The sequence below is a fragment of the Hypanus sabinus genome, chromosome 3 (assembly GCF_030144855.1).
Source record: "Hypanus sabinus isolate sHypSab1 chromosome 3, sHypSab1.hap1, whole genome shotgun sequence".
NCBI lineage: Eukaryota > Metazoa > Chordata > Chondrichthyes > Myliobatiformes > Dasyatidae > Hypanus > Hypanus sabinus.
The window spans coordinates 49,690,619-49,706,603 of NC_082708.1; the positions used below are offsets into that span (position 1 = coordinate 49,690,619).

Consider the following 15,985-nt stretch of genomic DNA (forward strand, 5'->3'; position numbering starts at 1 on the left):
TGCAGGTTGAGTTGCCAGTAAGGAAGGCAAATGCAATGTTAGCATTCATTTCAAGTCGACAAGGCTCTAAAGCAAGGTGTAATGCTGAGTATTTTTAAGACATTATCCAAACCACATTTAGAGTAGAGTGGATTCTGGTTAATTGTGTTATCAGTTAATCTGACAGCCACTTATTGTTCCTAAAGAACAAAAAACAATCGAGAAAATAGCCAGGATTCCCTTCGTTTATTTGCGACACTGTGGCATTTAACTGGCACAAGAGACTTTTGCCAAACTGTTTCAAACTAGTATTAGTCACATTTCTTATAAGGCTGTTAGGGACACCACACCATGCTTAGAACAAACAGTTTTTAAATAGTGCCTGTTGCATGTATTTGTGTTCAAAAAGCAGTGATTTTTGTCAAAGATAGTTGGTGAGAAATAAGAGTAAGAAAATACAGAACTGTTTTGTGTTTCAGGCATTCAGACTTAGTGATGCCAAAAATGCAAAACAGTTCTGAAAATGAACTATTTTACTACATCAACAAATTAGGCCATGAAGAATTTGTCTTCAACAATCATCTTGAATATTACAATAAAAAGGAAGATTTGGAGGATTCAATTGTCAGAAACATTGTATGAAGGCAGTCCATTATCTGCACTAGATGTCTGCACTGACATCTACATTCATTTACAGTTAATTTAAAGAGCACGGCAGCATACACTGGATGAATTCCTTGGACAATAACTGTTTGGTAACTAATATGCTTTTACAGTACTGTAATAGTATTAGTGGTGTTTTAATTTGTGTATTTTATTTAAATACATAATTTGTTTACTCAGTAAAACAGTAGATCGACTTGGTTGTATGTTTTTAACTATTTCCATTAAACTTCAACTAATTGGGACAATTGCTTAATTAGGCCAAAATGGAATCATCCCAATGTGTCCCAATTAAATAGAATCCATGGTATTGTGAATAGTTTTGGGCCCAAGAGCTAAGAAAGGATATGCTGGTATCAGAGAAGGTCTGAGGAGGCTTATGAACCTGGGAATAAAAGTGTTAACATCTCAGGAATGTCTGATAGCTCTAGACGTGTACTCACTGGAGTTTAGAAGGATGAGAGAGATCTCATTGAAAACTATCAAATATTGAAAGGCCCAGATAGAGTGGATGCAAAGGGAATTTTTCTAATAATGGTAGAGTCTAGGACCAGAGGGCACATCTAGGAAGTATTCCCCTTTAGAACAAGTATAGAAGAATGTCCCCTTAGAATAGAGGTACAAAGGAATTTCTTTAGCTGGAGGGTGGTAAATCTGTGGAATTTATTGCAACAGATGGCTGTGGAGGTCCAGTCATTGGGTATATTTAAAATGGAGTAAGGGCGTAAGGGTGTCAAAATGGTAATAGTAAAGGGTGTAATAGCAAGGATGTCAAAAGTTATTGGGTGAAGAGAGGAAATAGAGTTGAGTGGGGAAAAAAAATCAGCATGATCAAATAGTGGAGAAATCTCGATGTGCCAAAAGGCCTAATTCTGCTCCTAGATTTAATGTTCTTATGGTATGAAAGCTTGGAGATCTGGGATCTTTGGAATGTTAACTCAAACCATGATTATTTTTACATCAAATCTTTACAGTATATACCTTACAGCAGAGGTCTACCCTATTATTTTGGACAGTTAGAATAATAAATTTTAACTAGCTAGAAAATCACCTACTAAAACAAAAAGTCCAACACTCTTTGGGTCACTTTTAGAAGTGGAAATAAAAACTAAAAAGCACAGTGATCACCATTATTACAGGCCGTTCAATTCAGAGCAATGGTAGATTGCTCAAATAAACACATATATAATCAAAGTGCTTGAAGTCATATAACAACTACTACACTTTATTTGTACCACAGCAATTCTAGGTGCTAAAATCATAATTCTTCGTCACAGAGTCCTATACCACAAAACTGAACTTTCAGGTTTTAATTTCAACTGAGTCATAACAACTACAAAACAATTACAAATCATCTCGACAAAATTTAAAATTTTTGGCCCAACATGCAGATGCTTCATCTCATCTGAAGGTAGCTGGCATCTCAGACCTGAAAAGGGTAATTTAGTTCTGATCACATTTGCCGCACCCTCTCCCACAAAGCCACAGATACCCTATCTAACAAATATATTGCACAACATCCTTAACTGGCTTGAATCGTGAACTGGCCATGCCATTAACCAAAAGAGCAGCCTCACTGAACTTGTGTAACATAAAAACATTCTATCCAATGTTTTTATAATCTCAATTAATTTAATGAAATACTCACGAAAATAAGTCAAACCACTGTTGTTTCGTTACAGATTCCTGTCGTAACAGCTTTAGGACAATGGGGCGCATAAGATCCCATTTGTCCTCAAACTGGAGAGAGCCTTTATTCTGTAAGAAATTAAAGACGATGAGCACACACAGCATTGATTATTAAGCCATTGATATCAGCATTGCAATTTGACCACAAACACTTCTGGTTATGGACAATAATTTGGATGAGGTGTGCATTTTATACAAATTACAAATCGGAAGTATCCTTAGACACTTGCAGGTTCCATACTTTGAAAAAGGTGTAAGTAAGCCATTGAACAACTACACCACACCCTACCTGGTAGCAACCTCCATTTCCTTCCTTCAGTAGTAACTCAGTGCAAGCTACACAACTTGTGCCTTGATGCACCAAGCTGAGCTTGACTCATCTTTATTCCCCCCCCAATCACAATATCATCAATTTTGCCCTACAAAACATTACAAAGTATTTTGAAATATTTTCCACATTGAGATGTGTTCTATTAATATTGTTGTCCCCCTTCTCCTGTGACATCACTAACCTACAGTTATTCTGTCCCCATGCTCCCAATTTTAAAAATGATCATGTTCTTATCACTTAGTTCTTGCCTCTATTACCAACTCATTCAGTATTGCATTTTCGCCCTGCCCCAATGACTCCTGTTTCTTTCACTCCAATCTTTTGTGCATCTCTTTTCTGCCACTCAACTGATTTCCTTAAGCCATCTGCATCTCATTTTCTTGAATTCCCTACTTAAAAGCCCTCCCAACCATCTTTTTCACCAATTTTAAAACTCTCCTTAAGGCCTACTTCCTTTTACTAATAGCTTGGATTACTTCTAGTTTTCTTGAAAACTTTTCCAACAATTTAAGCATTATTGCTGTTTTATAGCAAGTTATTGTTAATGGCTAGTTAGCATCAAATGATATCTTGCATCTGCAATGACACTTTTGCTTCCAGGTTAGAAGGATATTGGTTCATGGTGAACCAAATGGAAATCCCATTCATCCAGTTCTGGTGGATGTTAACGCTCCAATATCCCTATCTGAAAATCTATCGATCCACTCACTGCACAGTTTTTGGCTGATAATTCACAGTGCCTCTTAGAGGTCAGATAAAATTAATTTAAAAATCAGATACTGTTTGTTGTCTTACCCTCGCTGTAATTTTTTCCTCTAATCCTGTGCAGCTGAAAACACAAATTCAATGTGTCAGGAAGAATAGTTCAAATTTGGATTCCATACCTGCATGGTACATGATGCTGTGCAATAGTTACGGAGAAAAGTATTTCAGTAGTCACAACCCTTCTTTATCTTCAACTGGTGTCAAAGTAGCTAAAAGTTCAAATTGTATTTTAAAATATGGGAAAATTATTGTATTTCCTCTCTGCTGGCCCACTCACACAATGGCTCATCCAAAATGGCCTCTGCCTCTTTTCACCAAAGCCTCAGTTCCCCGTGCTATCACTATTCACTCAAATAATGGCCACTACACTTAAGCCTCATTATTTTCATTGGTCCAAATGAAACTCACGTGCATCAAGACTTGCTCTCTTCAATAGTTCCCACTCTCACACAGATCTCACTATTGTTGGAAACGGGATGTCTAGCAACCTTGGACAATTACAACATAATTTTAATAAACTAAAAGTGTTGTTTCATTGCCTTGTGGCAAATGAGTATTATAAAATGGCAAACTAATAACAGTTGCTGCTTATTGCATAATATTGTAGAAAGTGGCCCTGGAAATAATGGATGCACTGGTGGTCATGTTGCAAAATTCTTTAGATTCTGAAGCAGTTTCTTTATGGTAAACTTAATTCCACAATTTAAAAATAAAAAAGGAATGACGTTCCCGATGGCGGGTGAGTTGAAAATCAGGGGCAAGGTATCAGGATACAAACTCTGCAATTCCCACACTGGCCTTACTTGCCACCTCAGAATCCACAACTCTGAATGGAAGTAACTCATCCTTAATCATAAATGACTGCCAAATGATAACCAGAACACACACAGTAATCTACAATGAGAAAGGTGAAGACCACTCTACAAAGTCCAGGTTACAAAGAGCTATGGTAGTGTAGAAGGAAGAGAATGACTTGCATTTACCCTATGCTTTTTGAAGCTTCAAAATACTTCAAAGAATTTTACACACAATGAAATTATTTTTAAGTGAAATCATTGTTATAATGTGGAATTTGCAATGAACGTTCTCACTGTTAGTTCCCATGATCAGAAATGTAATAAATGTTAGGAACAGTAATTGAAAGATAAATAATGTAGGATTTCAGAAATTACTTTTCTGTTCTTAAAATCAGTGCCTTGGATTGCAGACACAGTCCCAATCTAATAACTCATATGAAACAGTACCTACGAGGGTTGTTACTGAAATAATCCAGAAGCCTAAATAAAGCGAACATTTGAGTTCTATTAAAAATATAGATTATGAAGTTATCAGATCAAAAGGTACAATGAGGTCAATAGTGTTCTCACACAAAGTGAAAGAAACTTGAAATAAGTTTCCAAAGGATAGTAACAGAATTAGATAGCAAAACTTAGGGCTGAAGAGACAATCAAATGAAAGTTATGCCAGCAGAGAAAGGCAAGATAGAATTAATTTCATTGAAGAATCAGATTATTTTGAAAATGTTTATTTGCTAACCCATTGTCTGATTTTTACCAATTCACTTTTAATGTGCAGATAGTGAATTATGACCTTGAGTATTTCAATCCTTGCAAAGTATTGACAGGCTGTTTTTTATATAGGAAGTACTATTAGCAATATTGGAATGTTTAGAGATGATAGATGCCAATCAAAAAAGATCATCCCCACCCCCACACCCCATCAGTGGTATCAACATTCTAATATGTTGGAACTACTGTCACGAATTTGTGGATGGTATTCCATCACTTTTCTGATGTACACATTGTAAATAATGAAAAGGGAACTCAGCCATAAATCACTACCTACAAAATAACCACTGACTAACAAACTTTTGTAGCACTGACAGCATTTGTAAGCTTTTGGTCAACAGACATCATCAGGTATAGCTAACAGGAATTTTGGTAAGCCTGATGCTATTGAATTCACAATAGAGATGGTCCTTATCTGATTCCTACATGCCTTATAGTCAATACCTGAATGTTCCCCATGTTTCAGGGCCCTGGGGTTATTCTAATCTCAGATGCTGACGGTACAAATGCTCTCTCTGTAGCTACGCAGATTCCCCAAGGTACTCCAGTGTCCTCCCATAGCACAAAGATATATGCAGGCTCATAAGTTAATTCATCACTATAACTGAACCAAGAGTGCAAGGCAAGTTTTGGACACTCAAGAATTGATGAGAAGGGGAGAATAAAATGGGATTAATGTAACTGGAATGTTTGATGGTCAGCAAAGACCCCAGTTCTTGTTCAATATAATTCAGTGGAATGCCTGTTATGAAGCTGCGGAGGGTTGGGCCTAGGAATCTGTCCTCAAGCAACTCCTGCAGAAATATCCTACATATGAAATTTGCTCCAACCACCATCAGTTTATGTACTTCATATAGACTCCAATCAAGGATGAATTTTACCCTCAATTTTATCAAAAACATGTATATCGAAACATCAAAACTGCAGGACCCTTTGATGCCATATTCCATCAAATACTGTCCAATAACAAATTCCACCAAAACTCACTTTGCAGCAAAGACTAAAGAAGTTCATGCAGAACCAGACAGGTAGGTGGCAAACAAGTGCCTTGACAGTAATGTTCATAAAAATATCAATTTCCTGATGGACTATGGAGATGTAAATTTTATCTGTCCTCTTCAATTGTGTTGAATTTGACAGAGTCTTTATAAAATCCAAAGTACTTCAATATTTATTGCTATCATGTTGGAAAGACGAAGGTGAATCATCCATTTGACTCATCTGGTTGATAGTGAACACTTCAGCTTTGTTAACAGCAACTTCATTCTTTTAATTGGCATTCATGTGATAGGCACCACCGTCACTGCACATTCATATTACTAGCTCTTAATCTGATCTTTTATTTTGCCTTTTGGTTATGCAATCCCTTAGCTCTAGCATACATTTCTGTAATTTACAATGCATTGCAGATGGGTTGTAGCTACACCATATGGTACCTCAAAATTACTAAGCTGATTACTGTTCTTCACGACTTTGTCTACTCACACCTCTTACTCAACGATAATAGTAGAAGACATATTGACAACTAATCAGAAATTGCAGAAGAATATGATTTTGTTGCAGTCGGTGGCTCAGACTGACTCTTGAACACCTAATTGTAACTACTGGATCAATCCTATTTCATTAAATATTGGAGGGTGAAGAAAGGCCTCAAAAATTATAGAGTTACTCTGCCGAATACAAAGGTGGGCAAGTCCATTTATCACAGGAATCCAAAGTATATCCTGTGCCCTTGCTATATTAGGTGAAACTTGAATGTGTTCAAGAACCAAATGATAGCACAAGTTTGTAAATCAGGTTTTTTTTTGTCTTGCTTAACGTGAGGCCATGGGAGTCTAACAGGCTATGCTGAGAACTCCAAAACAATTTGCTCTTGATGGCATAGCATTGCTGTGGGTCAAAGCTAGTCCTCCATCACAAATAATAAACATGATTCAAGGTCTCTGCTCATTGCACAATCCAAATGGTTCAACGTTTACCTTTTTATCTCAGTCTTTCCCACCATTGAGGAACCCAAGTATGCCCTCCAGATGAAGCAGTATAGTATACGTTTTGCTCATTTTAGGGGAGATGTCACAGGTAGGTGTTTTTGTTTTATAGTGTGCAGTGCCTGGAATGGACCGCTGGGGGTGGTGGTAGAAAGAAGTACTTCAAGGATATTTAAGAGACTTTTAGATGGGCAACGAATGAAGGAATCTTAGCAATCTCAGGCAAGTCCCATGGTGGTGGTATCTGTTTTTACATAAATAAGAACTAGTCTATAGATGCATTAGCAGTGGCATTCCACTGTTCACCGATAACTGAGTTTATTTTAGTGAAGTACAGACCATTTTATATACTGAAGGTGTTCACTATAATTGTGTTGGTAACAGTATAAATCCCCTCCCCACTGCTAATGTCAGCAAGGCGCTGCATGAGCTCTACAACACCAGTGACTTTCAAACTAAACACCCTGATGGTATCTTCATGGTCAATGGTGACTTTAACCATGCTAATCTGAAAACAGTTTTGCCTAAATTTCACAAGCACATTGGTTTTGCTATCAGAGGTGAAAATAAACTGAACCTGGTTTATACTAACATACCAGGTACATATAAAGCAGTCCCACAATCCCACATTATCTATTATGCTAATTCAACATACAAACCACTGATTAAATGGGTCAAACCAGCTCTTGAGGGGTGTGAAAACCTGGTCTCAGGGAGCGATCTCAGCATTACAGAGCTGCTTTGAAAACATCAACTGGAGAATCTTAAGGGAGGCTGCTACCTATAAAACATGTTTACATCAAGGAATATGTGGTTTCTGTGACCAGTTACATAGACATGTATTGATTTGCCCTTACAACTCATCGGTGTGAAGGCAAATCAGAAGCCATGGCTTACTACAGGTATGCGCACGGCGGAAGGATCATGCTGCTGCCTTTAGATCGAGGGCATGACACTCTCAGGGAAACAAGAACTGGGCATTTTCACTCCTTCGGGAGGGAAAATGGGAGTATTCTCAGAAAACATACAACCACTTCTGCGATACCAGAGACAAAAGTTGCATGTGGCAGGGAATTCAGAGGATTACAGGCCACGTCTACTCTGCACATCAGTGACCAGGACTCCTCACTCCCCAACAGGCTGAATGTCTTTTATGCCTGGTTTGATAGACAAAACAAAGTGGTGGTGAGGAAGGTCACTCCATCTGACCAAAGCTGAGTTGAGGAAGACCCTGGCTAGGGTCAAAACAGACAAACCCCCGTAGGGCCCCAATAATATACCTGGGTTCTGAAAGATTGTGCAGCCCAGCTAACTGAGGTGCTGACATATTTTTCAACATCTCTCTGGCAGAGGTCAATTGTACTTTCGGTTTTCAAGTCACCAGCTATCATTTCAAGGACAATCTGCCTACATAACTATCGTCCAGTGGCACTAACATCAACCATTGTGAAATGCTTTTAGCAGCTGCAGTGTATTAAACTCTTTCTCCTGTCTACACTGGACCCTTACCAGTTCACTTATCGCTCAAATCGATCCACTGATGATGCCATAGCCTCTGTCCTGACCACCTGGAAAATGGGGTCTTATATGCCAGGCTGTTGTTTTGGTGTTTAACACCATCCTACCCCAGAAACTGATGGGGGAAACTGTCCTCGCTGGGTCTCAACACCACTCTCTGTAACTGGATTCTGTAACTTGTTAACATCAGTCCATGTGGGCTGCAATGTCTTTAGCCCTATCACACTCAGCACATTCCCTAGGGCTGTGCACTTAGCCCACTGCTGTTCACACTGCTAACACATGACTGCGTCATAGTATTCAGCACATTCCATGTCATTAATTTTGCAGATGCCACAACAGTGGTTGGCCTTATCAATAACAATGATGAGTTGGAGTACAGAGAGGAAGTAGAGTAGCTCGTGGGCTGGTGTGAGAACATACAAAGCCTGAACGTGGAGAAGACCAAGGAAATTATGGTGGACTTTAGGAAGATGCAGATGAACCATACCCCTCTGTAAATACATGGCTCTTCAGTAGAGACAATTAAGTACACCAGGTTCCTGGGAGTTCACATCACCTGGTCCCTCAATATTATGTCCCTGAATAAGGCAGCACAGCAGCATCTCCACTTGCTGAGAAAATTGAGGCAAGCGAAGCTCCCGCACTACCCCCCATCTTAACTGAATTTTACAGGAGCACCATTGAAAGCATCCCGACAAGTTGCATCATCTGGGTGGGAGCAGCAGAGCATTGGACCTGAAGTCCCTTCAAAGCTCTGTGAAAATGGCCGAGAGAATCATAGCGGTCTCCCTAGCATCCATCAGGGATATTTATCAGGGCCGCTGTGTATGCAAGGATCCCACCCATCCATCCAGCATCCTCCGACTTTCTACATTCAGGCAAGAGACTCCAATGCACAAAACAAGAACGGTCAGGTAATAAACAGCTTCTTCCCTTAGGCCCACAAACATGAGGAAATCTGCAGATACTGGAAGTTCAAGCAACATACACAAAATGCTGGTGCAATGCAGCAGGCCAGGCAGCATCTATAGGAAGAAGCACAGTCGATGTTTTGGGCCGAGACCCTTCATCAGGATTAACAGAAAGAAAAGATAGCAAGAGATTTGAAAGTAAGAGGGGGGAGGGGGAACTCCAAAATGATAGGAGAAGACAGGAGGAGAGGGGTGAAGCTAAGAGCTGGAAAGGTGATTGGCAAAAGAGCTGGAGAAGGGAAAGGATCATGAGCTGGGAGGCCTAGGGAGAAAGAAAGGGGGAGGGGAGCACCAGAGGGAGATGGAGAACAGGCAGAGTGATTGAGAGAGGCAGTGAGAAAAAAAAGAGGGGGGGAGGGGGGGAATAAATAAATAAGGGATGGGGTAAGAAGGGGAGGAGGGGCATTAACGGAAGTTAGAAAAATCAATGTTCATGCCAACAGGTTGGAGGCTACCCAGACAGAATATAAGATGGTGTTCCTCCAATCTGAGTGTGGCTTCATCTTGACAGTAGAAGCAGCCATGGATAGAATTTCAGAATGGGAATGGGACGTGGAATTAAAATGTGTGGCCACTGGGAGATCTCAGGATAGCCTCCAACCTGATGGCATGAACACTGATTTCTCTAACTTCCGTTAACGTCCCTCCTCCCCTTCTTACCCCATCCCTTATTTACTCCCTCTTCCATTTTTTTTTACACTCTCTGCCTCTCTCACAATCACTCTTTGCCTGTTCTCCATCTCCCTTTTGGTGCTCCCCTCCCCCTTTCTTTCTCCCTAGGCCTCCGATCCTATGATCTTTTCCCTTCTCCAGCTCTGTACCCCTTTTGCCAATCACCTTTCCATCTCAGCTTCACCCCACCCCCTCCTGTCTTCTCCTATCATTTTGGATTCCCCCCCCCCCACCACTTTCAAATCTCTTTCTATCAGTTAGTCCTGACGAAGGATCTCGGCCCAAAATGTCAACTGTGCTTCTTCCTATAGATGCTGCCTGGCCTGCTGCGTTCCACCAGCATTTTGTGTGTTGCTCTTCTCTTCCGCCATTAGGTTTCTGAAATCACTGTGGCATTGCATTTGAAGTTATCACCAGTTAATCTGTTCTATACCTTACAATATTTAATTTATGCACTTTGCTTTGTTTCTTTGCGTCTAATTCTTTTGTAGATTTAATTCTTTCCTAAGTTATTGTGTGTTGTGTACACCATTGTGCCTTACACCCTGGTTTTGCTTGATGGTATACATCTACCCCAAAGGGCCTACAATGTGCTGTAATGCCCAATTCTAGGACAGAGATTCCATGACATTGAAAAAAGACAAACATGACCATCCATTCCCATTGTTCAGCCTGAACTTCCAGTTGCTCAGTTTAATTCTCCAACTCACCAGCACTTTGCCTTTCTTTGATCTCTTAACACCATCACAATGAAGCCCAACATAAACACAATGTATCACACATCTCACTGTAGGAATTAATAAGGTCAGTAGGATCTACAGAGACATTAACAATCGACTGCCCATTGCCCTTGACTGATGTTGCCTGACCTGCCAGGCTCATTCAATGCTTTGTGTTGCTCAAAATTCCAACATCTATAGTTTTTTTGTGTCTCCCTGAGCACAAGTATACACCTTCTTATCTTGCCACTGTGTACCTTACAGCACTTAGAACTGAATGCTGAATTCAAATGCTGAATGTTGCAGCTATATAGGACCCTGGTCAGACCCCACTTGGAGAATTGTGCTCAGTTCCAGTTGCCTCACTACAGGAAGGATGTGGAAGCCATAGAAAGGGTGCAGAGGAGATTTACAAGGATGTTGCCTGGATTGGAGAGCATGCCCTATGAAAATAGGTTGAGTGAACTTGGCCCTTTCTCCTTGGAGTGATGGAGGATGAGGGGTGACCTAATAGAGGTGTACAAGATGATGAGAGGCATTTATCGTGTGGATAGTCAGAGGCTCTTTTCCAGGGCTGAAATGCCACAAGAGGACACAGGTTTAGGTGCTGGGGAGTAGGTACAGAGGAGATGTCAGGGGTAAGTTGTTTTACTCAGAGAGTGGTGAGGTCTTGGAATGGGTTGCCGGCCAATGGTGGTGGAGGCAGATACGATAGGTTCTTTTAAGAGGCTTTTAGATTGGTACATGGAGCTTAGTAAAATAGAGGGCTATAGGTAAGCCTAGCAATTGCTAAGGTAGGGACATGTTCAGCACAACTTCGCGGGCCGAAGGGCCTGTATTGTGCTGTAGGTTTTCTATGTTTCTATATTTCAACAATTTCAGATAACTAGCTTTTCTAGTTCATGTCAGGAATAGCCAACTGTCATTAAAAAAAAAATCAACTAGTAACTTTAAATCAAGTTTTCAAAACTCATCTAATTCTGCAAGATCTGCTGGGTATTTCCAGGTACTGCAGTACTTTGTATCCACGTTTCAGCATGTTTTTTCACCTGTCCTCAAACATCTTCAACTTACAGTCCTTCAGGTAAATTTGGTAAAATAAGCCCCCACAACTCTCTCTCAGCCAGTACCATCACCTTTTGTGTCACTAAAACTCTATTCAATTTCCAACTGGACAATCCACCTCTCCTTTTCCTCTGCAATTTAAACATTTAAAGTATATTTTGAAATTCTGTTTAAAATGTCATCCATCTAAAATGTCAACTCTGCTTCTCTTGGCAAAAATATTGAGTAGCCTGCTGAGTATTTTCAGGATATTTGGTTTTAATTCTGATTTCTACATTTTTGCCTTTTGATTCAGAAATCCTTGCCCTCCTGCCTACATTTAAGGTACACAGAATCTTGCATCTGGTTTGATTCCATCTTATAGCCAATTATGAGAAGTAATTATAAACGCTGCCCAGGTCTCTTGAGAGAGCATACATTGCTGCAAATCAGCTTAGTATTGTTATGTATGTGTTCAATAGTTTTATCAAAATTACCATAATCATATTCTAAAGAACTCCATCAACTGTAGATATCCATTAATAGTAACGTTTTAAAATATTAACTCGTTTATTTAAAACACATACAAGTGAAATGAAATGCATGCTTACTCAGAGAACAGAAAATGTTCTAATGTTTTAAGTTAATGAATTCCAATTTAAGCTCATGAATTTGAGGGTGACTGTGTTTAATCAAGAAGTCGGTTAGAAAAATGAAAAGCACTTAAATAAATCACCTGTCTCTGCCTCAAGTTTACTGCTGGTGAGAACATGCACCAGACACTTAAAACATGTCATCCAAATACTCTATGATCACTAGCAAGTATAAATATTTCCTTTCAAGTTACAGATACAAAATTAAGGAGGAACATCCAATAGTGCAAGTACAACTGCAGCTCACTGAAAACTGCAAAGTACTGGATGAGGACATTGGGTGGCACAGCGCTTTACAGTACCAGTGACCCAACTGGGTTCAATTCCTGTCGCTACCTTTATGGAGTTTGCATGTTCCCCCCCCCCCCACACGTGGGTTTCCTCCCACAATCCAAAGATGTAATCGTTGGTTGATTAATTGGTCATTGTAAATTGTCCCGTGATTAGGCTAGGGTTCAATTGGGGGATTGCTGGGCGGCTTGGCTCAAAGGACTGAAAGGGCCTATTCCATGCTGTATCTCCAAAAAAAAATCAATTATATTAGTGTGATGGAATTATTAAAATGATGGAAAGTATCACAAGAACATTATGTAACTGATTTTTCATTGACACCCAATTGCAAATTTTTTTTTAAATCCCCCATTCCAAAACATTTAGCATTATACATATGGAATGCCATCAAGAATGCAATATGTATTCTTCGTTCACCAAGAACCAAGGGTGAATAAGCCTTTGATCGCATCTTAGTCTAAATAGTAAATAAAGGTTTTAAAGCTGCCATCTCCCACTGCCTTATTTCTACTTGGATAATATTAATACAAAACAAAAACATTGAAAAATACATAGGCAAGTCAAAGCAGCGAACAGAGACTCCAAGTGTGTGAGACCTCAATCTGAAGTTTAAAAACCTCTCTCCCTTATCCTTGGTTTTAACCCTCAACTTGATTCTGGTGTTTACCTAAAATGTAGATCTTCCATTCCGCCAAGATGCTAATTATACAGTGTTTCCAACTATTTCTAATCTTGAGTCATATTTTACAAACGAGACACTATGTTGGCAATAACAACTTCATCCTTGGTCTTATTTTTATTTCTGAACTGTGAACTAACAAATGAACTCCTAAAATTCACCCTTCACCTTGTCACTACCAGAGACGCTAGACGAAAAAAGCCATGAACATAAATTAAAGCTCAACTTACAAACAACTCCAGATTTAACATCTGCATTGCCCTCATACCATACATGCTATTTTTTTAAACGTACTGCTCCTTACGTTTAAAACCATCAATCCTAGCTCTACAACAAACTCCCCATACACAAAACAAAACATGCCGATAGTTCTACAAATGCAGAACTATGGGGAACATCGGAAGGAAAGGCCTTTACAAAGTGATGCTTCTTTCCTTTTCGTCTTAGCCGACCGTTTAGTGCGACCCGGGCCCACGACCAACAAGGGGCCGCCATTTTCCAAACAACCCACACATTTACAACAGATCAAACCTTGGGGAAGAAAGCGAGCGGAGCTGACACAAGGCCAGGAGAGCTGCGACAAGGAGAGGGAGAGGTGAGGGAGCCGGAGCCAGATGCCGGGCCGCCCGCTTACCTTTAACAGATTAGACGCCATATTAAACTTTACCCAAGCCCTCGCAGTCTCTCGCGAGATTTGGGGCAGGAGGTAAACGACGGTGAGAGATGGAGGAGGGGGGTGAACTATCTCCAGCACAAAAATATTCCTCACATTGTTCAAAGTAAATTTATTATCAAAGTACATATATTCACCACATACAACCCTGAGATTCCTTTTCTTGCGGGCATTCACCGTAAATACAAGAAACACAACAGCATCAACGAAAGACCGCACCCAACAGGACGGACATACGACCAATGTGCAAAAGACAACAAACTGTGCAAATACAAAAAAAAGAAATAATATAGTAAGCAATAAATATTGAGAGCGTGAGATGAAGAGTCCTTGAAAAAGAGCCCATAGGTTGTGGGAACAGTTCGGTGATGGGGCCAGGAGGCCACAGTGACAACGGTTTTATTAGGCACGTCCCTATTATTTCTCTCCGTCCTTTTCTTTCTACTTTCGCCACAGTCTAAACTTAGCTCGGCAACAACGGACCCATAACGGGCTGGCTCATGTGATCGCCGGCAACCAAGGACGACGGAGCCGCTCCTTCCCTCGCACAACTCCGAGCGGCCCTCCCCAGGTGGCAGCCAGCTCCGTCTCGGCAGCGCCCCCTGTCCTGGAGGACAGCACGGTGGTTCCGTTCTCCCACCAGCCCGCAGAGTAGCGGCGGCTCTCCGACCTCAGTCTCCTCGGAACCACATTAACGCCCTCCATCCACACACACATCACGTTAATATGAAACTTCTGCAGAAACTGCTTCAAGAAAAGCTCGGAGTATCATTGTGACACTTTTTGCTAATTTAGACCTGGGGTTCAGAAGGCAAAACAAAAAAAAACTGTAGATATCAGAAATGCGAATTAAAAGCAGAAAATGTTGTCTAAGTTATTGCCTTAAACCCCTCGTCTTTAGGACTATCTTTTCGTTGTCTTGATGAAAGGTTAATTATTAAGCTCCCCACAAATTCTACAGGTCTGGCACCAAGAAATACACAATCAATCCAACAATTTAACAGAAAAAAAATCTCTGCTGAATGCTTCCAGTCTGTATCAGAACTGACCAGTTGTAATGAAAGAATAACTTGTAATGTTTTTTCCTCTTTTTCAACTCTCGTTTTTTCCTAATTTCCAGAAACTCGTCGTTCCAGCAGCTGTGTTCCCCTCTATCCTCACTGTCACCATACATGTCCTGTCTTCACCACTTCCAGAGATCAGCCAGCTTAACAATTTTCTGTGCCATCTCTCAAATGCCCCAAACACCATTTATGGTATTCAGTTCCCTTGGTCTCCATTGTCAAAAATTCAAAATAGCAGGTGTTTATTCCTCCCTTTTAGCATGTTCATTGGCATTTCAGGAATTCAGGCTATATATGGTATGTACAAGAATGTCACCACACATTGAGCTTCAAAGTCAGAACAAGCAATCAGATAAAAAAAATAGAAATCAAAGCTACACACGTGATTAAAAACAGATGATGTAAAAAAAATAATAGATCACAGTTATTGAAGGTCACTAACATGAAACCTTAATTCTAGTTAACTCTCAATAGCTGCTAATTTTTATTTGTATAGCACCTTATCAGAGTAAAATGTCCTTTGATTCTTCACAGATATTGTATCAAATAAAATTCAACACCTAACCTCTTATTATTGTGTGTGTCTGGGGGGGGGGGGGGTGGGAGGAATTAATCAACTATGTCATGGAGCCATGCCTTAGTAGTGACTTAGAAGGTGGTGGGTAGAGAACTGAAGAGCCTCAGGGTTGGGACTCTAGAGCATGGACTCCAGGCA

General features: G+C 40.2%; 1 protein-coding gene across 8 annotated transcripts in view; it reads right to left on the reverse strand.

The window, feature by feature from the left end:
• The window catches only part of LOC132391300 (cullin-5), a 73,092-nt gene extending 57,352 nt beyond the window's left edge, over positions 1-15,740 (reverse strand). Inside the window, exons 1-3 of one of the 8 annotated variants that reach the window (XM_059964282.1) lie at positions 15,256-15,740; positions 3,458-3,491; positions 2,291-2,400 (exon numbers count right to left, since the gene is read on the reverse strand). In XM_059964282.1, coding sequence (XP_059820265.1) covers positions 2,291-2,400; positions 3,458-3,491; positions 15,256-15,380 — 269 coding nt within the window. In that variant the 5' untranslated portion in view covers positions 15,381-15,740. The other 7 variants (XM_059964283.1, XM_059964285.1, XM_059964287.1 and 4 more) reach the window with 7 other exon arrangements.
• Between the last annotated feature and the right edge of the window lie 245 nt (positions 15,741-15,985).